The 24,312-nt window shown below is 36.1% G+C and overlaps 3 protein-coding genes and 1 long non-coding RNA gene across 5 annotated transcripts; 3 read left to right on the forward strand and 1 right to left on the reverse strand.

Annotated features, from left to right (window-relative positions):
• On the forward strand, positions 824 to 7,585 carry LOC109718129 (ATP synthase subunit gamma, mitochondrial-like). The gene is made up of 9 exons (XM_020244152.1): positions 824 to 1,059; positions 2,217 to 2,260; positions 2,632 to 2,784; positions 5,201 to 5,314; positions 5,406 to 5,533; positions 5,789 to 5,911; positions 6,050 to 6,169; positions 6,518 to 6,639; positions 7,194 to 7,585. Exons 1-9 carry the CDS (start codon positions 956 to 958, stop codon positions 7,261 to 7,263), a joined length of 978 nt encoding a protein of 325 aa, XP_020099741.1. The 5' UTR covers positions 824 to 955; the 3' UTR covers positions 7,264 to 7,585.
• On the forward strand, positions 12,511 to 13,310 carry LOC109718130. Of its 2 annotated transcripts, none has more exons than XR_002218384.1 (2): positions 12,511 to 12,658; positions 13,099 to 13,310. It is a non-coding gene; the product is annotated as an uncharacterized LOC109718130 (long non-coding RNA). The 2 variants fall into 2 exon arrangements; XR_002218385.1 differs by having other exon boundaries at positions 13,173 to 13,310.
• Positions 18,302 to 21,529, forward strand: LOC109718125 (sugar transport protein 1-like). The gene is made up of 4 exons (XM_020244150.1): positions 18,302 to 18,434; positions 18,535 to 18,857; positions 19,024 to 20,065; positions 21,349 to 21,529. The coding sequence occupies exons 1-4, from the start codon at positions 18,302 to 18,304 to the stop codon at positions 21,405 to 21,407; spliced, it is 1,557 nt and encodes a 518-aa protein (XP_020099739.1). The 3' UTR covers positions 21,408 to 21,529.
• Positions 21,742 to 23,652, reverse strand: LOC109717998 (sugar carrier protein C-like). Its single transcript, XM_020243965.1, has 4 exons — positions 23,520 to 23,652; positions 23,082 to 23,404; positions 22,035 to 22,664; positions 21,742 to 21,798 (listed from the first exon to the last, which is right to left on the reverse strand). The coding sequence occupies exons 1-4, from the start codon at positions 23,650 to 23,652 to the stop codon at positions 21,742 to 21,744; spliced, it is 1,143 nt and encodes a 380-aa protein (XP_020099554.1).

The following is a 24,312-nucleotide window of genomic DNA, read 5'->3' on the forward strand; positions in this document are numbered from 1 at the left end:
ATGGTGTGCCTCTTTTGAATTTTTGTGATATGTAACAATACCTGCATACAAAAAAATTTTAATTTCAAATGCTAATATCTTTCAAATTTAGATAATATGTTTTAAATTTATCTGTCCAATTAAATTTGGATTCGAAAGATATTAATCAAGGTGCGCACAAAGGGAGCGAGGGTGTCCGTGCACCAGGTGTAGGCAAGGGGTAAAGTTGGAATATAAATATTATTAACTTTAATATTAATGGATATTTGATAGCATGGTTAATTTTGAAAGTTTTTTAAATTTGAGAGGATATACATGATATTTTAAATTTTAAAGGAGTATTTATGAAATTAGATGTTTTTAAAAGGTATTGAGAAAAATTTTCCTTTAAAGTCGTACCACTTACGTGATTTTGATGGAGGAGGACCTATTAATCTAGTTGATAAAATTTTAAAATGTCTAATTACAAACATATTAAATATTTACTTTTGGTTAGTTTTTAATATTTTAACCCCTCTTGTATTATACTATTATTATTTTTTAAAAGACAAAATTTGTGATGGCAAAATTGAAAAAATAAACAGTTTTTTAATGGTTCTCTAATAATATATATTTAAAAATATTAAAATTTTTGTAGGAATAATATATAAAAATTGAGCTTTATAAGAGTATATTTGTGATTTACTATGTTTACAATAATCTATATGAAATAACCCGATTTCAAATATCTAATTACAAAAATAAAAATCTCAGTAGCTGCTTTGCAAAGTTGCTAAATTTAGGGTCCTTGTACATATTTCCCACAATAAAAGTTGATGTCTTATTTTACAAAGAAGCTATAGGAGGGTTTTTCATGCATTTTTACCTCCCTTTTCAATTCTGTTCTCCGGGTTGAAGAAGCGACGGCTCACTCCACCATCCAGGGTTTGATTCGAGAGCTTTGCGGAGGCGAAGAAGAAGAAGAGAGAAAGTAGCCATGGCGATGGCCGCTTTGAGAAGGGAGGGGAGGCGCCTCCTCCTCTCTCCGATCGCCTCCAATCCTTCCCCTGCCGGGCGATCCGCGATGTTGATCTCACCCGAGTAAGGTCCCCCATCCTTCGATCGATAGTATTGGGGTTTCATGATTTGACCCAAATACCAGTTCTAGAGTTTCTGAGAATTAGATTTTGATATAGGTCCGCGGTAGATTTGTAGATCGGCCGTTGAAATGGAATTCTACATTGGTTCTGTTTAATTCCTTTCGTAGATTTAAAATCCATTTTTTTATATCTTCCTTGTTTGTTTTTATTCCTTCGAAGTAGATTCATTTGAATGCCACTCGAAATGAGAATCGTGTGATGAATTCGAGTGTTTTAGAGACTAATTTTTAGAAATTTATGGCATTTTTAGGGGTAAGATGAAAATGTTGTGGATCCTCTACTGTAGAAGTTAAACTATGGAGTGGAGTTTGTTCTTTGTGCGAAAAAAGAAAAAAAAAAAAAAACTCAAGATGTATGGAATGGTGTATATGTTTTAATTTTTTGGAGAAAATAAGATCGGGTGGTGTTTGGGTTAAAATATGTTTGTTAGTATTACTTTGGATACATGCATTACAAGTTATTTGCTATACATTACTAACGATTGTAGTAAATTAATGAAGCAAGTTATAATATTTGGTCTCATTTTTATATATGGAAATGTTGTGCCATTCTTTGTTAGTGCCATATCATTTGGAGTAGTTTGTGATTTATCTTTCTTCTTTGTTGAGTTTTTTACTATTGAGCACTCGTATATCTAAGGAGAATTGTGATTTGTGTAATGCTTCTATGTTTTTTTATATAGAAGATAAGGTTGGGTAGTTGTTGGCTTTTAAGTATGTCAAAGAGCGTTATACAGAAAAGTGGATTATAGGTTATCTAATCAGTGCATTTAGCATGAATATGTAGCCATCACCGCGTTTTGGTTGTTTGCGGTGGATATATAGGAACAAAGAAGGATCTGGAATATCTATTTTGCATATCTTCCCCCCTCATTTTTTTCATGATCGATGCTTCTAATGGTTGTGGTGCTTGGTGTTCTTTTAATCGTGTCATTCTTCACTTCATTTTTGCTTATTTGTTCCATTCTCTCCTATAGGAAATAAGCATCTCCAAACTCAACCGAGATATTTGTTTTGTTTTATATAGCATATGAAATCCCTTTTCTACTTTTGTATCTATGCTATTTCATAGAGTACTAACCGAATCTTGAATTAGCAGACAATCCGCTCCCATTGGGTTGCGATCAATTTCAACTCAAGTTGGTAATAGACCTTCATCCCTTACCTACTGTGTTCTTTCTGTATTAAAGCCACTTTTGATTGGGCTTTTTGCATATAACTCCAGCAAATTTCTGAATTTGTGGAAATACCCCTGTAAAAGTGTGGAATTTGTATCCCTTGAAAATTTTGCTTATTTGGATACCCGTTGCATGGGCATATGTGCAAAACCAGTTTTTGTGTAGTTACCCTTGTAGGAACATGAAAGCAAATGAAAACAATTTTCAGGCTCGCCTGCAAATACTTCTTTGCAAGGGTATTTGTGCAGTTGCATATTTGCTGAGTTATATATGCAAAGAATTTCATTTGATTACGTTAATGTGATTGGGCCTGTTTTTCTTACATATATAATGCAGTGAGAAATCGAATGAAGAGTGTTAAGAACATTCAGAAGATCACAAAGGCAATGAAAATGGTTGCAGCATCAAAGCTGCGAGCCGTTCAAGTAAGAACTGAGAATTCACGTGGCCTCTGGCAGCCCTTTACCGCACTTCTTGGCGATACTCCTAGTATGTATTTAGCCATTACTTGTTTTTCCCTAGTCCTATGATACTTCTAGAAGCAGTGATCTGTGTTCTCCATTTCAGACTAATATGCCACTCTATATGATGAGTGATGCAAACATTACATATATCAGGGTACTACTACATTGACTAGTCAGGACTATTAGGGAGATCATTTGAATAGCTAGTTCTTAAATATTTTCCACAGAAATTGGCAACAGAGAGACAGATTCAGTGTCATTCACAATAATGACTGTATTAAGTATACAACAGGTATGCAATTGATAGAGAGTGAGATATGGAGAAGCTGAGTAGGTAAGCGTGTACTTACAGGATGATCCAAACAATAGAATAACGAAAATTAAGGATGTCTGTCAGCTTGTCAACTAGATTTGTTTAAAGATGGAAAAGGAACTAGAAGATTATTAACTAACTAAATATACATGAAGTTGTAATTGGCAAAATTCATTGCCAAATTTAATTTTCTGTTTGTTAGACTGCAAGAGAGGTAAATGTATTAAATGTTGTTCTTATAAGTGTTGCATATATTTAATACTTGGGGGCTTATGGATTTATCATATGGGTTTTCTAATGCGTGCATCCTGCAGTAAGAAGCATGTTTATCCAATTCTTCTGAGTCACTTTCAGCAAAGCTCAAAGGTCTGGATATGTTATATGAAGTTTACGCTAAGTAGATGCATTAGTTAGACAGGATCCATTTTCAGATATAGTTGGATTAGCAGAGGGCTCTTTTGATGTTAAGTTGAGTTAAATTTGGCTTTTGAATATAGTCAAAATGATCAATTAGATTCCTACTTTGGCAGTTATTTGGTATAAAAGATTGAATCTATGTATGGCTGAGAAATTTGTGTATTAAAGATTTTATGGCTGAAAACTGTTTCTTTGAAAGAGTAAGTGAGAAATATTTGTAGTGAAATTCTAGTAGTATTTCTGCCTGAAAATTTATGATTTGAGGGAATATTTTCTGCTGCAATGCGAATCTATAGAATTCTTTATTTATCCATTTTAGTTATAAGGGTTTGGCTCCATAAATCAGCAGAAATCTTTGCACTTGCAACCAAGAAGCAATTAATTTCACTTTAGAAGAATCAGTGAATTCGTTAAATAATTAGTCTTTTTTTTCTTGTTTGCCGCGGGCGTCCAGGGTGAGCAAGTAGCTTTTTCTGAAGATATAGGAGATCATTTTGATGTGTTTACTTTATCCTACTCTGTTGTTAGTTAAAAATAGTAAGAAAGCGTGTATTCGGGTTATTGACAAATTATGACTAATCTCAAGAATGTACTCTAATCAAATCCGACCTCAAATTATCGATTCAATTAAATTATGAGAAATCCCAACGACTAATCCCAAATCAATTAAATCCCGTTAATCAAATATTTTACATCCCTCTACTGGAGAAAACCTCCTGACACGTACATTAACTTCTTGATGATGATGATGATGTTAGCTTAGGCACTAAAATCACCAACCTTTAAAGTTATTCTTGCCTTCTTGGTGCAAACCTGTAAATTTCTACTAATACGACCATACATTGCCCATGGTAGTCGTCATTGCTAGATTTATGTTATTAGATTTCTTTAACTAGACTCGGTTGGAAGTAGTAGGGAAATTCTCTCATCTATTACTGCTTGATTGCCTCTTGGAACAGATGATACGAGTGGAATCCCGCCTCATCTTCTCGATATAAGTGTTTATTCAGATAGATGAAGATCACTCATTCTAGACATGCCTTGCTTTTATGTGTTAAACTAGCTTTAATCACGTACAATGCACGGAACAATAATTAATTTCAGTTATATAAATACAAATTAATTCTACGATTTAGATTTTTATTTTGATAGACATAATCAAGAGATTAATAACTATGTTGCAGTTTATAATATGTATAGTCTATAATGTAGAAAGGAGAGATAGATAAGAAGCATTCTTGTAAATTCAATGTACTATTTGTTTAAATAAGAGTTCGTATATTTATTGCTATTTTAAAATAATATCATAACAATATGTTAATAACTACCTAACATTTAAATCAGTAAACTTATCCATCTGCGAAGGGAATAGCCATTCGTGGAGGGGTACTAACAAAAAACTAAGTGAAAAGGTACATCTCTTTACAAATCACGAAGGGGTATTAACAAAAAAACCAAAGCTAAAAGTCACATCCCTATATAAATTCTTTTTATTTTCTCATCAAAATGTACATTTTTTTTAAATAGAGGGATGACGTGGCTTCACGTATGGCCTCAAAATTCTCCAATTTTTATATATTATGTTTGATTCTCTTGACATGTAGTTCTGTTTCTCCTCCTTTTCATCTAGATTGTTAATGCCTTGGTTGGTACTTTTGCTATGTGTTATGTGTAACAAACTTCTCTCTGTGTCAACGCATGTCACTTCCAGGTGTTGATGTGAAGAAGAATGTTATTGTGACTATCACCTCCGACAAGGGTCTTTGTGGTGGCATCAATTCAACATCGGTTAAAGTCAGCAAGTCTCTTTTCAAGGTCACCTCTGGTAAATCCACTCAATCTGATCAACTGTTGGTTATACCTTCATTACCGTGATGATGCAAATTAGATTTTATGGCACCGTTTGTGGCCATTAGGTCCAGAAAAGGAGACCAAGTATGTCATATTGGGAGAAAAGGGCAAGGTTCAATTGATTCGTGATTCTAAAGGCTCCATTGAGATGACTGTAACGGAGCTCCAAAAGAACCCTGTCAATTACACACAGGTATCTCACATTTGTTATTGCTAAACTTTTATTTCAAAGAGTACTGGGTTATTTCTTCTTTGTCACAGGATTTAGTAGAACCTCTATAACATGCTTGTTGTTATGTTCAGTCATGGTTGCATGGAAAGTTTGTTTTGCTTTATTCTTTTAGTAATAGGGATTTACTTGATGTATTTCCAATTTAAAATCTTTTTATTATTAAGGTTTTCTTTGAGTTTCTTGATTAGTTTTTTTTTTTTTTTTTTCTTTGTTCAGATTTCTGTACTGGCTGATGACATCTTAAAGAATGTTGAGTTTGATGCATTGAGGATTGTTTTCAACAAGTTCCATTCTGTTGTCGCCTTTATCCCCACTGTCTCCACAGTATTGTCACCTGAGGTGATTTGAGTTTTTTTTTTTACCCTTCATCCTACTTTAATATTTCTCTACAGTTCCCCCACCACCACAACCCCCACAGGTAGGGATAATAAATTGATAATTACTTTGAGAGCTGTTGTATTTTCTGGTTCTGTACAGGTTGTGGAGAGAGAATCAGAAGCTGGTGGGAAGCTGGGCGATTTGGATTCCTATGAAATTGAAGGGGGTGAGACCAAATCAGAAGTGCTGCAGAATCTTGCTGAGTTTCAGTTTTCTTGTGTAAGTCTCGTACATTTGCTGAGGCATTCTTTATATTACTTATTATCTATCATAGATCCCTGCAACATTTGAATCTTCATATATGCTGTTCAAAAACTTAATTTCTTATAAATATATCCTTGTATTTACCAAAAGTGCCTCATTGAATTTCTGTTTGACGATATAGAACCAACTTGCGATCCCCCACCCCCCCAAAAGTGAATTTGATATTTTCAGAGCTTAAGATGAGGTATTTCTGCAGAAGATAAAGTTTAGAAAAAACACTGGACCCCCAACTAATTTGATTTTTTTTTTTTTTTGTGGTCCTGTCGCCATTATTTGTCCTTAAAACACTTCTTGATTTTTTAGGTTCTCTATAATGCGGCCTTGGAGAATGCATGTAGTGAGCTTGGAGCACGAATGTCTGCCATGGACAGCTCCAGCAGAAATGCTGGTGAAATGCTTGATCGTCTTACCCTTTCTTATAACAGGTCTCTCTCTCTCTCTCTCTCTCTCTCTCTCTCTCTCGCGCACGCGCGCGCGCGTGAGAATGCTTGCGTGTGTGTCCTCACACAAACACACGCAAGAACACACGGCGGAATGCACATGGGCAATTTATATGCAGGTTCTTGAGGGACTTTTTGAAACTGTCTGAATTGCTAGGGACCTTTGTATAATTTTTTGATATGTAATGTAGTTTTTGGCGGAAATCCTTTAGAAAATTACGGCACTGGAGTGGTTTTACTCTTTTGCATTTTCAGATGAACCTTGATATTTGGATGTTCCATCTTCAAAACACTCACCCGCATGATGTGTATTAAGATGCATGCTCATCGGGCCCGCACATGAATTGGGAATTTAGGATGTGCATCTGACACGGAAAAAAGTGGAAGCACGAGCTCGTAGATGTTTCTTTGAGCTTTTTAGCTCAACTCTATTTTACGAATGAATATATTCGTAAATGCACGGTTACATTTTTGTTTTACAGATTATGGATACTGTGTGTAACTGATGTTTGTTTCTCTGTGTAATTCTGTTTTTAAAGGACCCGCCAAGCGTCAATCACGACGGAGCTGATTGAGATCATATCAGGAGCATCTGCACTCACGGGATAAGCCCTCGGTCGAATATCTTGCTTGCTTTCACACCGTGGAAACGAACACTTCTTCTCCTCCTTGGACATCTGTTTGTGCTTTATTTTGCCAATAAACATTGTGATGATGCACATCATTGGTGCTTTGCATGGAACACATCATAGCTTATTTTATTTTTCTTTGTGTTTTTCTTCTCCATTGTTCCCAAGAAATGTCGCATAATTCGGAAGAATGTGTGAGCTTAATATAAGACGGCACTGTACCCAAACACTTTGACAGATGGTAGACACTCAGCTGCCTGATGTAAAACTGGAAGATTTTATTAAGTAAATTTCTTTTTGAAGTTCTCCATTTTCTCTCAGATTATACCCTTTTATAAGTTACCATTACTGTAAATTTATTTAGTAAAGCTTCTTCAAATCTTTACTTAAACATCAATTCTATTTGAGATGTCTTTCGGCCAGATCGAACAGACGCGGATTGTGTTTGCTGCGGTGCAGTTTCAGACTTTCTGACAAGCAGGTAATGTTTACAGCAACTCCATTGAACTATTTTCTGCAGCAGATGTGCGTGCTAGATATGAAAGATAGGCTCTTGTCTGGCCCGGCTGGGTGTTCCAATATGCGCGGGCTGCGAAAGCTTCAACACAAGTTGCTATTTTTTGCGGTGGTTAGCTGTCCTGGAGAGGAAAAGCAGTGACCAAACAGGCTGCCTTTTGTGGTGGCGCTGTGGTGCGTTGCATCGAGCTTCAATTGGGTCACTGCTCTTTCCATTTTTCGGCAATCGTGTATCCTCGTGAGTTATTTCAATTGGGTCCTCTCCATCTGTACTCATATTACAATCGACAGAACTTCAACACATGGCTGCCAACATAGCGCTGAATTAGCGAAGTTGTGGGGAGAAGATTTTTGCTTGAGATGTACATGTCCGGTTAGCAAATGAGCAAGGAAGCTCAATTATACGTCATTTTGAAAAGTTACTTCAACTGTTTGAATAAAGCATAGGCACGCCTTCTGCATACGGTGCTTAATGGGTCTCCTATTAGGTCAAATGGGCTTAAAATATGATAAACTTCGATTTGCCCCCCTCGTGGTTTAGCTCACATGTTCAATTTTGCCATCCTATGGATTAAAGGGTGCGTTTGGTTCGCATTATGAAAGATTATTAGGAATAAAAAGATGTTCGAGAATCTTATTTCTATTCATCCTATTACTAAGAATGTGGAATTCTTGTGTTTGGTTCGTACGGTCATATTATTTAATCATATTATTTAAAATTACAAAAAATATACAATTAATTAATTTATTTTTTTAATTAATTTTAGATAATGTTACCAAAAATTTCAACATCTTTTTAGAAAAAAATGGAGAGAGAGCATAGGTTAAAGAGAGAGAGCATAATTAAAAAAATAAAAAGAGAAATAGAGTCAAAATTAGAGAGAGTGAGAGAGTTTAGATTTTAGAAAAAGAGGGAGAGAAAAAGCTTAGTTTAGAGAGAGAAAAAAAATTGAATTTTAGAGAGAGATAAGTTTAGAGAGAGATATGAGGTTAGAGTGTAAAGAAAAATAATACCAATTAGCCGGCGGGTAGGGATAAAGAAAAATATTAGACATATTATAATTATCCCAATTCATTAATATGAGGATACCCACCTCCCTCAAGGAAATGGGATTAGTACTTTGGGATGAATCTTATTCCCAAGTAAATCTAATATTACCAACTAGATTATTTAGTGCGTTTAGTCAAATACCGTCATTTTTTTTTTATTCCTATTGGATAACTAGGAATCTTTAAAAGATAGCACGAACCAAACGCACCCAAAAAGTTAAACTTAACTATCCCTAACTATTTTACGGTTCAGTTCATTTTCACTTTGTTGCCTTGTGATTTAAAAAGTTACTTTTAACTATCCGGTAGTTTAGCACATTTCACTTTGCTACCCCGTAATTCTTTTTGAAAAGTTTTACTTTACAATTGTACTTGACATAAAACTTTTTGATTAAATTAAAAAAATTATAAAATATTTAAGTGTAATTTTTTGAACCACGGGACGACGATGAAGTGAAAGTAAGTTACACCTGAGGGCAATTTACAAAAGTGGACTCGCACACCCCTCTATATTTCTAATACCTTATAAAAATATCCCTTAGGAGACATTTTCTTTTGAACTAGGCTGGAATACTATTAATAGTACCAATGACTTTGTGTTATTAAGTTTTCTGTCCTTAAATTAAAAGATGTGTGGTTATGATGATGTGGGCCCTCTAGTGTTGAGTGAGTGGTTAGTTGAATAGTGTAATTGAACGAATGGAAATGATAAAAGAGAATGGAAATGATAAAAGAGGTAAATCTAACGGCAGAAAACTTGATAATACCAAATACTTCGTGTTATCGATAGTATCACAGCCGGACTCTTTCCTTTTTTATATTTTCTTTACTTTTCCTTCTGCGGTCTCTTCTCTTGTTTTCTTTTCTTCATTTAGAAAAGCACTTTATTTTTCTTTTCAATCTGGCCTATTATTTTACTTCTTTCAAAGCCTTAGCATTTCGAGTATCGTATATATTTTTTTTTTATTTGAGAAAAAAGTAGTATGCGATTTGCTTCATTTATTTTTTTAAAAATAAATTTAGCTGGAAATGTGAATCAATTATGATTCTAACTTGGGATCTCGGATACTAATCATCAAATTTTTTGCCACTTGCACTTGAGATCTCGAATATCACATAATTTTTCTAATAGCAAATAAGTTAAATTGTCTTGAATTTTTTTTCCTCAATGCGTAATAATTTGGAATCTAATGGAAAAGAGAGATTGTAATTTGGTAGGAGATGATATTCTAATTTGGTATTATTATTTTTGATTAGGGGGTGTTTGGTTTCTGTAAAAGTACACCGAAAATTAATTTTTAGTTGAAAATATTTTTTTCTGATGTTTGGTTCTCTGTAAAAAAAGTTTCTCGAAAAACCCTTTTTACGAATACGCGGAAAAATTTGGGGTTTTGTTTTCCGCTCTATTATCGCAGAAAACGAAAAGCTACAGCAAAAGTGGCAGGGCTCATAGGCCTCTTTGCACGCGGTCCACGAGGTGGGCTTCATCTCATGGACCGCCTGAGAGAGAGAGAGAGAGCAGTGGACCACCTACAGTAAAATGGCGGGGCTCATATGTGCCTTTTTGCATACGGTCCACGAGGTGGGCTTCACCTCGTGGACCGTCTGAGGGAGGAGGAATTCTACACTGTCACACTTGCACCACGTCATCAATAACAAGCCAATCACATTCCTTCTTTTCAAACAAAAGTACAATAAAAATACTTTTTTACAATTATGATGGGACATATATTCTTAAAATAAAGGATTAATTTGATTGATTTGTTACGCCACGTCACTAATATACCCGTTGCATTCTAGAATTTTTCGTGAGGGAGGGAGTAGTGAACCTCTCTCTCCCTCTTTAATTTTATATATATATATATATATATATATAATATATATATATATATTATATATATATATATATATATATATATTATAATATTATTATATATATATATATATATAAAAGTTTTATTTTATTTTTATATAGAGATATTATTATATAATAATTTTTTATAAATTTATAATTATTTATTAATATCCCTATATATATAACTCTTATATAAATTATGTAATATGTTTATTATAATTTTAAATATATTTAATCTATAAATATAAATTATAATATATAGTACAGTAATTGTTATATATTAATAATATATATTAAAAAATATATTAAATAGTTTTTTATTTATTTTTCTTTTTCTTTCAACCAAATAACCAGCATGGAAAACTAATTTTCTTTTCCTACAAACCAAACATAAATAATGTAAAATATTTTTTCCACCGAAATTTTTTTTTTCATAGTTTTACGCGGAACCAAACACACCCTTAGTCCGATTGGAAGCTAAAAAAAATTCAAAAATTAATAAAAATATATTTAGAAGAATATTTTTTTAAGATATTAAAAGTTTAGATAAATATATAAATTGATATAAATTTTAGAGGATATATAATTGTTGGGTGCCGAATTTCCTCCCCTTTGACTCGGTCAAAGATCTTCTTTGGGCAGCCAGGGACGAAGCCAGAATTCAAATCGTAGAGGGGCCAAAAGCTATATAATTATAATAACTCAAAACTAAAATTGAATTTGTTAACTATATTTTATGCCATTCAAAGTACATGTATATCAACAATTATAATTTTTAGATATCTACATTTTATAGTGTAATATATATAATATAGTATATATATATATATATATATATAAGGGCTACTATACTCTTATGAGTATAGAACTCTTATTACTCATAAGTTGTTTTCGATGTTGAAGTTTTCGAATCGACGATTCACGTTAAACATGATCTAGAGTATTTGAAACTTCTAGAAAATAAATTTTATAAATTTTTGAAATTATTATAAAGTCTATCAAGCGAGTATAAAATGAACAGTTAAAATCGAATGACATCCTAAAAATGGATGATCGGATTATTAAATTTAAGATCGGAGTTATTGATCTTTATTTAGGTAGTGAATAGAATTTTCTATCAAAAATTCAACCTATTTCGATTTTTTTTCACCGTTAAACTAGCAAATATTTCATACTGGTCGTTAAAAATTGTCAATTTTGTGACCTTTTGATCGTAAGGTAATAATATCGAAAAATTATAAAATATAATTTCTAGAAATTTTAAATACTCTAGATAATATTTAACGGTATGGGTCGTCGATTCGGAAGCTCTATATAATGTATCGAAACCTAGATAGAAAATGGCGAACTTTAGGCAAATTGACTAAAGTGCGCGAATGGATTAATTGGGCGAGTTCTAATTAACCTACCAACAGTGTTGGGAGGGTTAAAAATGAGTTCTAGAAATGTTAGAAGGGTTTTGGCATCGATCTGCGCGAAATAGAATCGAGACGGAGCCAAAAATCAGGTCTGGAGCAAAGTGTACCGGTACAGCAAGCGACCTGTCACCGGTTATACATGCTGAAACCGGTGACACTTCGAAGTGTACCGGTACATTTTGGGCGAAACCAAAAGATCTGCTCTTGGGTTTGCCTCTGCATAGTCGTGAAATCGGTGACACTTCAAAGTGTACCGGTACACTTTGGGCCTGACAGCAAAATAAGGTCTGCTGCAAAATATAAAGATTGGGAGGGCTTTTTGGCAAATATTACAACATGTTAATAGCTCAATACCCCTTCCCCTCATAGCCAACACCCATTTCACTCTCTCTCTCTTATTTTCCTCTCTTTCTCTCTCTAGAAAGTAAGTCCTAGAGCTTGGAGAAGATGGAGAAGAGCTTGAAGAACTGGATTTTAGTGGCTTGGTGGTCCTAGAAGCTCTCCAACAAGAAGGCTTTGGAAGAGCTTGGGCAAAGGTGAGTCCTTATGCAAAAATGAGTCTAGGGTTTGGGTTTAGACCTTAGATTTTTGAATTTTGATCTCTCTACAAGTGAGGAAACCCTCTAGAGACCTTGAAACCATGAAATCCATGGTTATCTTGGACCCCTCTCATGGTGGAGTGTTAGAATCCAAGTTGGATACCCTAGGAATGGTTCAAATAGCTTAGTAACGATATTAGAGAGCTTCCTAGGTGAATCTAAGCTATCCTTTGCTTAGGAATGAGATCAATCTAGGAACTATTACATTAGGGTATTGTTAGGGCACCAAATTTAGGGCTTTTGCCTCCGAGTGTTTCTAAGGTAAATTAACCTTATAGAAACCTAATTGAGGGTATTTTAAACACGTTGGAACGTTCAGTTCGACAATCTGACGAGTGTATGCAAAGTTATTGACAAAAATATCATTTTCCGTATAGATAACCGCAGCACGCGGACTAGAACTTCAAAAAATTTCAAAAAATTCATCGTAACATCCCTACAACTGTCTAAGGTGGGTGGTTACTAAAGCAAATGGATAAGTTGAAGCGCTTGCTGGCTGAGGCTGAGGCAGCGCTTGAAGCTCGCAAAAAGCCGCCGGAAGACACAGGCCATCGGGTTGTCGGCGAAGGGCTTGTTATCGACGAATGGGNGCTGGCTGAGGCTGAGGCAGCGCTTGAAGCTCGCAAAAAGCCGCCGGAAGACACAGGCCATCGGGTTGTCGGCGAAGGGCTTGTTATCGACGAATGGGCAAAAAAAAAAAAAAATAGAAACACATATTTCACAATGTTGTTATATTCAATTTTCTTTTTCACTTTCAAAATTTTGATCGGAAATTCGTGAATCGATTTTATTTGTTTTCAGAAAGAGCGAAGAGAGAAGTACCTTGCTTGGCAGCAGGTGGAAAGGGGTTGGTGATTCGGTGTAAAGTGTGGTTTGTTTACTGCTAGTATTATTATTATTAAGATTATTTATTAACCTAAATGAAACCATAATGTTTCTTGCCACGTGGCAAGAAACCCTTCATCCTCATAATAATAATAATAATATATAATATAATATAATAATTTATTAACTCCTCTCCTATATGATTCATTAATGTTTCATCAATTAATTTTATATTAACGTTTCATCTATTAATTCTATTTTTTTTGTAATAACTCTCTCTTCCCCACCCCTTCCCCTCCCCTTTCCTCCCCAACTATACGTTCTTGGCCGTATAGTATATGATTGATTAATATTTCATCAATTATTTGTATATTAATGTTTCATCAATTAATGATAATTATAATCATAATTGATTACTAGACTAATTATTCGTAGTCACCGTTTCATTCTTTCATTTTGTTAATTTTTTTTATAAAATTTTAAAATATATTTACTCAATATGTAAAATAATTAGATTTTAAATTTAGGCTCTTAGTATCGATCATTACAAGATTAATTCTATTTGAATATTCTCGCGCCGATCCTCCTCTACACATATCACCTTTGCAATCTCCATGCCACCGATCCCATCCGTGAGTATTTTTTTTTCAAATATAATAATTTTTTTATATAAATTTGAGTGATTTGGTGAGAATTAGTAATATTTTGAGGTTAATTAGAATTTTTTTGGTTCAATTTGAGCGATTTGGCATGAATAGATGACATTTTGAAATGCTATATGTTATAGAAATACTATATGTTACTTGCACAATTATTGTTCGTACTACATTACACATTCCAGACAAAATGAATGAATAATCTATATTGTATATATTAGTATATTTCTATATACTCTAAAATATAGAAATATTTAAAATAGATTTTTTTCCTGTTGCATCGATAGCTATATAATTGTCTATATTGTACCCTTTTTGACATAGTAATATTTTATTTAGTTATATTAATATTTTATTATTTATAAATTTTTTACTTTAGCAGTAACTACTCGCCGCATCGCGCGGGTGCCTACACTAGTTATTATATAATGAGGCATTGTGATCCTCCTTGTTTCTGGCTGAATGAAGTGGTTTAATCGTGCATTAGTTGTGGTTTAATTAAAAGGGGAATGTATTAGTCTTCTCCTTCTCTAATGGCTTGGATGGTGAGGACAATAAATGAACCTTTGATATGGTTTATATGCGGATAAGTCGTTAATTCTAAACATTTTATCACACTGCTCATCTTTTGACTACTACATGCATGGATGTGCTACTACATGCATGGATGTGCTGAATATAGATGCTCATGCATTCAGATTGTGTCTTGAAATTTAAATCCCATCACCGACCGGCTCTAGAGCAAGTGGTAAAAAGCTTGGTGGTTGATATCCGAGACTCAAGTTCGAATTCTAGTTAATTCACATTTTCAGCTAAGTTTATTTCTAAATAAAGTAAACGAAGCGGGTAGCGTATTATTTATCTCTCAAAAAAAAAAAAAAATTTTAACCCCATCTTTCAATTATGTAAAAATATTTTCATACCGTGAGTAAATGTTGGCAGATCGATATTCAAATAAACAAAAGTTTGTAAATCAAAGCAGGTTAAATTATTTAAATGATAAATAATGTAATTTAATACTGAATAATATATCAAATCTGTTTTTAACGGATTTATTTTATAATGTTTTGTGTTTTATATTATGCCAAGTTGCAGAACTCGGCTAAAGAACTGCCACCTACTTCTATATTTCTGCAGGGACTGAACTTTAAATTTTAAATAATTTGACTTAATCCATGTACATATATTATAGGCATATTAAGATTAGATTTAATCAATTTGAATAAAAAATTATGTAATTTAGCATTAGATATACTAGAATACTTTGAATAAAGTCCACTTGTAGTTTAATTTAATTGATGTTTTTTTTTGACTAGTAGTGATAAAAAGTACAATGTGACTAGAGAGAAAATTCCACTCCAAAAATCATTTAAAAATTTTAAATTTAAATAAGATTATATTTTTTTTAAAAAATTAAAAGTAGTTTAATCTTATATTAGATATATTGAAATATATTAAATCAGACATATTTTTCAATTTTAAATATTGATTAAAGAATTATTAATTAAAGTTAATTTGTTGGATAATTTGAGGCTAGACTAGATTACAATCGCTTTTCCACAAGATAAGTGTAATTAACATGGAGGGATTACAGAAGCATTTGAAATTTGTAATAAGATAGTTAAGAGAATTTGCACCGCGTGTATAAACCACATACATATTGTACACCGTCCCTCAAAAAACTAAAAACGAATAGAGTTCCTAAAATCAAGATAAAACATGTTGTATGTATTTCTTTGAAAATAAAAATAAAAAATTTGTATATCAAATTCGTCTAATAATTAGTAATAGAAAAGAACTAGTTTTATCATGCTAATGTGATGATCTTGCAATATTAATTAGACATAGCAAATGTAAAGGCCAATCCTAATACATATAGTATGAGTTGAATGTCTAAATGGTGTGATAATGATATATTTAAACAAACTATCTCAATGTTGCAAGATTATTAGTTGGTTCACTCATTTTTCTAAACTTGAAAAAAAAAAAAAAAACTCTTTTGTATGTGTGGAATTTAAAATAAAATACTTTATCAAACCATAGTTTACATTCTTGAAAGCATAATTAAAATGGGAGATTGGAGGAAAAACAAATGAATATATAAAAGATAGTCAAAAAATGATAGAAAATTATACTTATTGCAAAAAATAAGTTGAATAAAAATTATTACATATAAAAAAATTTTACTTTCAAACGCTAATATCTTTCAAATTTAGATAATATGTTTTAAATTTATCTGTCCAATTAAATTTGGATTCGAAAGATATTAATCATGATTGGCACAGAGGCTGCAAGAGTGCGCGTACACCAGGCGAGTGCGCGTACACCAGGCCTACGAAAATTTTCTTGTTTGTTAGTTGAGAATTACGCGCCAGATTTGAAATTAAGCCGTGGAGTTTTCAACTGGGAATTCGTTGAGTTATGAAAATATCTTATCCATAATTAATCTTATATTTATCCTTATTCATTTCAATTTATGTTATTTACCTGATATTTTATAATGTTTTATGTTTTATAGTGCGACAAGTGATAAGTTTGGGCTAAAGAACTGCCACCTACTTCTATATTTTCACCTACTTCTATATTTCCACATGGGCTAGAGTTTAAATTTTAAATAATTTCACTAAACTATGTACATATATTATAGGCATATTAAGATTAGATTAAATCAGTTCAAAAAAAAGAATTATGTAATTTAGCCTTAGATATATTAGAATACCTTGAATAAAGTTTACTTGTAGTTTAATTTAATTGATGTTTTTTTTTACCAGTAGTCATAAAAAGTAAAATGTGACTAGGGAGACAATTCCACTCCAAAAATCATTTAAATTTTTTAAATTTAAATAAGATTATATTTTTTTAAAAAAATTAAAAGTAGTTTAATTTTATATTAGATATATTGAAATATATAAATACAGACATATTTTTTTCAATTTTTAATATTAATTAAAGAATTATTAATTAAAGCTAATTTATTGGATAATTTGAGGATAGACTAGATTACAACCGCTTTTCCACAAGAAGATAAGTGTAATAAACATGGAGGGATTACAGAAGCATTTCAAATTTGTAATCGGATAGTTGAGAGAATTTGCACCGCGTGTATACATCACATACATATTGTACACCATCCCTATGATATAATGTGTTGTATGTATTTCTTTGAAAATAAAAAATTTGGCTATCAAATTTGTCTAATAATTTCTATATAATAGAAAAAAAACAAATTGTACAATACTAATGTGATGATCTTGTAATATTAATTAGACATAGCAAATGTAAAGACCAATCCTAATACATATAGTATGAGTTGAACTTCTAAATGGTGTGATAATGATATATTTAAATAAACGGTCTCGATGTTGCAAGATTATTATTTGGTTCATTCTTTTTTTTTTAACTTGACAAAAAAAACTCTTTGGGGTATTTAAAATAAAATTCTTTATCAAACCATAGTTTATATTCTTTAAAGCGTAATTAAAATGTGAGATTGGAAAAAAACAAATGAATAGATAAAAAATGGTCAAAAAAAATGCTGAAAATGATATGTATTGTAAAAAATAAGTTGAATAAGAATTATTGAAATATATTTAGATGTTTGGATCAGAGGTTGATTTGATAGATTTGATGGTGTGCTTTTTTTTAATTTTTATGACATCTTATCTGTCCAATTAAATTTGAATTTGAAAGATATTAATCAAGGTGCGCACGAAGGGTTTACATACACCAGGCGTAAGCAAAATTTCCCGTATTCGTTTGTTGAGAATTACACGGCGGATTTGAGATTAAGCCGTCGAGGTTTTAACTGGGAATAGTTATGAAAATATCTTAATATCTTATCCATAACTGGGAATAGTTATGAAAATATCTTAATATCTTATCCATAATTAAACTTAGACTTATCTTTATTCATTTTAATTTATATTCTTTACTTGATTTTTTTTTTTTTACACTATGCTATAATATCTGTCTATAAATAACCCATTATGATCCCTCATTCGTTGTTTTTCTATTTTGTTACTGTGCGTTTCTTTTCCGTTCGAATCTATATATTACTCTTCTCTCTTTATCGTATAGTGCCACTCCTCATCTTGCGATCATGGCCGGCGGTGGTTTTACTGGTCCGCCGGGCAGCAAGGACTATCCCGGCAAGATGACTGGGTATGTCTTCCTCGCCTGTCTCGTCGCCTCCTCCGGCGGTCTCATCTTCGGTTACGACATCGGCATTTCCGGTACGTGCGCGCGTAGCCATTTTTGTATCTACACGTAAGATAGACAATAATGATGATGATGATGAAATTAAATTAATTTTAATTTTAATTTTAATGAAAGGCGGAGTGACGTCGATGGACTCGTTTCTGACGAAGTTCTTTCCGGAGGTGTACCGCAAGGAGCAGCGGGCGACAGGGAGCAATCAGTACTGCGAGTTCAACAGTCAGCTGCTGACGACGTTCACCTCCTCGCTGTATCTGGCCGCTCTCGTCGCCTGCTTCTTCGCGTCCACCATCACGCGCGTCTTCGGCCGCAAGCTTTCCATGCTCGGCGGCGGGCTCATCTTCATGGTCGGCGCCATCATCAACGGGGCCGCCAGGAACGTGGCCATGCTCATCGTCGGACGCATCCTGCTCGGCCTCGGCATCGGATTCACCAACCAGGTCGGTATATGTATATATATATATATAGGTCGCACGCATGCATGGTTGTTTCGTCCGCGTCCGCAATTCATACACATGTATATATACAGTAGCACGTATATTACTTGTACGCTCGGCCTCGGCTGTTGATTTGATTTGATTTGATTTGATCTGATCTGATTTGCAGTCGGTGCCTCTGTACCTCTCGGAGATGGCGCCCCCGCGGCACCGGGGGATGCTGAACATCGGGTTCCAGCTGATGATCACGATCGGCATCTTCATCGCGAACCTGATCAACTACGGGACGTCGAAGATCAAGGGGGGCTGGGGCTGGCGCGTGGGGCTGGGCCTGGCCGTGGTGCCGGCGCTGATCATGACGGTGGGGTCCCTCTTCCTCCCGGACACCCCCAACTCGCTCATCGACCGGGGCCACAAGGACGAGGCCCGGACCATGCTGCGACGCGTGCGGGGCACCGATGACATCGCCGCGGAGTTCGAGGACCTGGTGCAGGCTAGCGAGGCGTCCCAGGCCGTGAAGCACCCGTGGTCGGCCCTGATGCGCCGGCGCTACCGCCCGCAGTTCATCATGTCGTTCATGATCGGCGGGCTGCAGCAGCTGACCGGGATCAACGTGGTGATGTTCTACGCGCCCGTGCTCTTCAAGACCCTCGGGTTCGGCGCCGAGGCCTCCCTGATGTCGGCCGTCATCACCGGCCTCATCAACGTCTTCTCCACCCTGGTGTCCGTCTTCACCGTCGACCGCATCGGCCGCCGCGTGCTCTTCCTGCAGGGCAGCGTGCAGATGACGGCGTCCCAGGTGGTGGTCGGCGCGCTTATCGGGGCCAAGTTCGGCACGGACGGCATCGGCACCATCTCCAGGGGCTACGCCATCCTCGTCGTCGTCTTCGTCTGCCTCTTCGTCTCCGCCTTCGCCTGGTCCTGGGGCCCGCTCGGCTGGCTGGTCCCCAGCGAGATCTACCCGCTGGAGATCCGCTCGGCCGCGCAGAGCATCACCGTCTCCGTCAACATGCTCTTCACCTTCCTCGTCGCCCAGATCTTCCTCCCCATGCTCTGCGCCTTCAAGTTCGGCCTCTTCTTCTTCTTCGCCGCCTGGAACATCATCAACTTCCTCTACATCGCCGTCCTGCTCCCCGAGACCAAGGGCATCCCCATCGAGGAGATGTCCCGCATCTGGAAGCAGCACTTCATCTGGTCCAGGTACGTCACCGACGACTCCGACGCCAAGTCCAACAACGACGCCGCCCGCAATGTCGACATCACTACTAGGTCCAGGACCGACTCCGTATGATCCGACCCGACCCGACCCGATTCGATTGATCGTTCGGTCGTTTCATTTATCTCTGATCCTTAAAAAAAAAAAAAAAAATTTCTTTTTCGTTGTTGTTGTTTTGATGATATCGTCTCGTAATTAGCCTTCGTTAGGCGATTGATTGATCAGTTAAATTAATTCTAAGTAGGACTAGCAGCAGTAGTGTAGTGATCGATCAGGTTCTGTTTTTATTCATATTGGACAGACAGATTGTGTAATAATCTGCACGTACGCACGCATGAGAATTATTTTCAGCAAGCACTTTCTGAAAGTTTTGATTACCGTATTAGTGGTTTCGATGAGGAAACCAAAAATTTGCCCAAAGCAGACGAGATTTCCTCCGGTAAGGCTTATCTTTTATTAGATAATAATCTTCTATTTGGAACTAATTATTTAATCATCTTCCTAAAATTTCATCGTTATTGGAACCCATGCAATGCTGGCACAAATTTGATCCACAGATTTTTTTTGAACCTTATTTTTAACAACAACTCGTGTCATGCATGCAGCTGCCGATAAACATTTTCCTAATACATACAACATTTTTTGTGCAAAGTATACTTACACCTATATATATATATAAGACTATACTAAACATTAATTCCATTATCGATCGGCAAAGACGGTGCAAACATTAATTCCATTATCGATTGTCAATGACCGTGCAAACGCTCAACATTGCAAACAACAAAAATAACTCTCCCCTCTTTATTTTTCATAATTAATTATACAAATTAAGAAATAATTACTCTCCCCTCCTTATTTTTCATAATTAATTATACAAATTAAGAAATAATGCAAGTAACAAGTGAGCAGAGAAAGATTGGGCTAAAATATTACTGCTCGATTCAAATGGGAATGGTCCTTTTTGAACACAGAGATGTAAAAAAAGAAAATAATTAAGGCTATACAAGCTAAGTATCTTACATAGCCCAAATAATAATGACAAAAATTTTTCTTTCTTATAGTAGATGGAGCACGTGCTGAACTCATCAAATATCATAACCGATAACAAGTTGCAGTCTCATTCAATTCAAACCAATTTGAGCGCGTCGACCGATCACGCACCGAACGTGCTAGTTTTCTTGCCAACATGGATATCATCGTCGGAGATGAACTTGCCCCAGAACCAATGCTTCTTCCATGCGAGGACCATCTCTTCAATTGGCACGTTCTTGGTCTCCGGCAGGAATAAGCCGATGAAGATGGTCATGACAAGCACCCAACCGCCGAAGAAGTAGAAGAGGCCGAACTTCAAGCGGCAGAGCAAGGTGAGGAATGCCTGTCCAATTATGAAGGTGAAGAACATGTTCACCGACACGTTAATGCTTTGGCCGGCGGATCGGATTTCGAGGGGGAAGATCTCGCTGGGGACCAGCCAGCCGAGGGGGCCCCACGACCACGCGAAGCCGGCTACGTACACGCAGATGAAGAGCACCACACAGCTCGCATATCCCCTGGATAGATTGGCACCAACACCGCTTGTCCCGAATTGGAATCCAATCAAGGTCCCCACAACGATCTGTACACAATTAAAGGAGGTGATAAAACATTAGAAGAATAGGAATGGTAACGCTACTTCATGCGATTTTGATCTGCTAATGTAAGAGTTGATCCTAAAACCATTTCCATCTAGCAAAAACAGTCACTAGCACAAAACTATATACAATGTTATCTACATATATGAATCATGGACGATTGCTGCAGGCCAATTCGTCGCTGCATGTGATCACCAAAGTGTCAAAGACAAAATACAACCTTATAAAGCTAGTATACTATTTTTTTGGTGGTGGAGGAAAAAAAAAAAAAAAGAAGGTTATCACGCACAACCTTATGTTCGTTGACCAGCCAACAACAAAATTTCATACCTGGCATATGAGCATTTGGGTGCCACCCTGTAAGAAGAGTGCCCTGCGGCCGACTCTGTCGACAGTGGCTATAGAGACAAAGGTAGCAAACATGTTGACGAGGCCTGTAATAACAGCGGACATGAGTGCGGCATCGTCTTCGAAGCCAATGGTCTTGAAGAGAACGGGAGCATAGAACATGATCACATTGATCCCGGTAAGCTGCTGGAAGAAGGGAATGAGAATAGCCATAGTGAGTGCCGGCCTGTACTTTTTCTCCAATATGTTCTTCCACGGGTGCTTGATGGTCTTTGACTCCTCACTTGCGGCCACAAGGTCATCATACTCCTCTTGAACGTCGTCGGTGCCACGGATCTTCGAGAGCATTGATCTCGCCTGTTCGGCATGCCCTCGCTCGATGAGCGAGTTTGGGGTGTCGGGGAGGAGAAGAGCGCCGAGGGCAATGACGACGGCAGGGACCGCGGCGAGTCCTAAGCTGACGCGCCAGCCCCAACCTCCGGCGATCTTCGCAGTTGCATAGTTGATGAGGTTGGCGGCCAAAATTCCGATCGTGATCATAAGTTGGAAGCCAATGTTGAGCATCCCGCGGAGTTTCGGCGGAGCCATCTCAGAGAGGTATAGCGGCACAGACTGCACGTTCAATTGGTTACGAAGTGGAATAATAATATGGAGAGTTTTTGTAAAGAAAGATTTTAAAACACACGGACTTTACCGTAAAATGTTACTATATATCTATGCTATTGTAACTTTTATGTTTAGAAAATGCCATGAAGTTCTAACAGATGGAACTCAATGGTTCACTTCTCAAAACCAATAAGATATTCCATCAATTAACAATATTAATTCTAAGTATGTTGTCAAAAACTTGAAAGTACTACCAAGTTCCGAAAACAAGGTTGTTAAATCAAACACAGCCCAGAGTTTAGGTAATAAAGTCAAAACTTTTGAATCTAAGATTCTCATTTCGAAACGCGCTCTGGTTATGCAATATCTTCTGATTTGTACCGAAGATATTATACTTATATGTTGGTGTTATGAATATGTTACCTGATTGGCGAAGCCAACGCCAATGCCGAGAAGGATGCGACCGAGGATAAGCATGAACACGCTCTCAGCTGCACCATTGACGACTGCACCCACCAAAAAGGTGATGCCTCCACCAAACATGGACCACTTCCTTCCAAACACCCTCGTCACTGTCGCTGCGAAGAACGATGCTACCAATGCGGCCAAGTAAAGCGAGGATGTGAACAGAGTCAATAGCTCGCTGTCGAACTTGCAGTACTGATTCGTGCTCACATCCTCCTTCTCCTTATGGTACACAGAAGGAAAGAATTTTAGCAGGAACGAATCCATTGATGTCACTCCCCCTTTTTATTGGCATTCAAAGACAAATACAAAAACATATCCCTATTAGAAACAGGGAAAATACTGAAGCATACGAAAGGACGAGAAAACATCATTTGTATGATCTCCTAAGATTACCGGAAATGCCGAGATCATAGCCGAAAATGAGACCACCGGAGGAGGCCACGAAGCAGGTGAGGAATACAAAGAGCGTCATCTTGCCTGGGTACTCCTTCCCTCCGGAAGCACTGACGACTACACCGCCCGCCATTGGCTCGGAGTATCGAATTTCCTCTAGCTTTTGTAAGATAACAAGAGGAGGACAACAGCAGGTTAATGGGAAGCCGAGAAGTGAAGAGAATGAAGAGGAGGTTATGATTTTGGAAAGCGAGGCGCAAGGTGTTCCTTATATAGATGAGTTGAGGTTGAGGGTGAGTTGAGGTGGCACAAATTTCCATTGTATGACAATGGAATAGTCAGTCAGAGCGGAAAACAGCTCTTACCGTCCTAATTATAGCCTCCAAGGGTAGTAGATTTTAGTTGGCCGCTCTTACGAAAAAAAGAAGAATCGAGCAACCGGGCTTTTGACTGTTATAGCTAATTTTGGCGTGGTGTAATATTCTTAAACCTGTGAGAGCTTGAAATTCTAATAAAAAACTAATCCCACCCTTGTGATATCTAAAACTGGATTATAGGTATCTATTTACACCTGTTTTTGCGCCGCATTTATCCTAATTTTAGACAAACAACAAATCACCTTATCTATAATCTATCTTTAGTCATCTATCTGAAATATTGTCTATCTGAACTAGATTGTCCTATCTGGTCGTCACAATCTACAGGTCATCTCCTGTCCGTTGTATTTAGGTGCTCCTCTTCTCTATGTTGAATGTTCTCTTCCATTTCTCTTCCATTTTTCTTAAGAAATAGG

The sequence above is a fragment of the Ananas comosus genome, linkage group 12 (assembly GCF_001540865.1).
Source record: "Ananas comosus cultivar F153 linkage group 12, ASM154086v1, whole genome shotgun sequence".
In the NCBI taxonomy this organism is placed as follows: Eukaryota; Viridiplantae; Streptophyta; class Magnoliopsida; order Poales; family Bromeliaceae; genus Ananas; species Ananas comosus.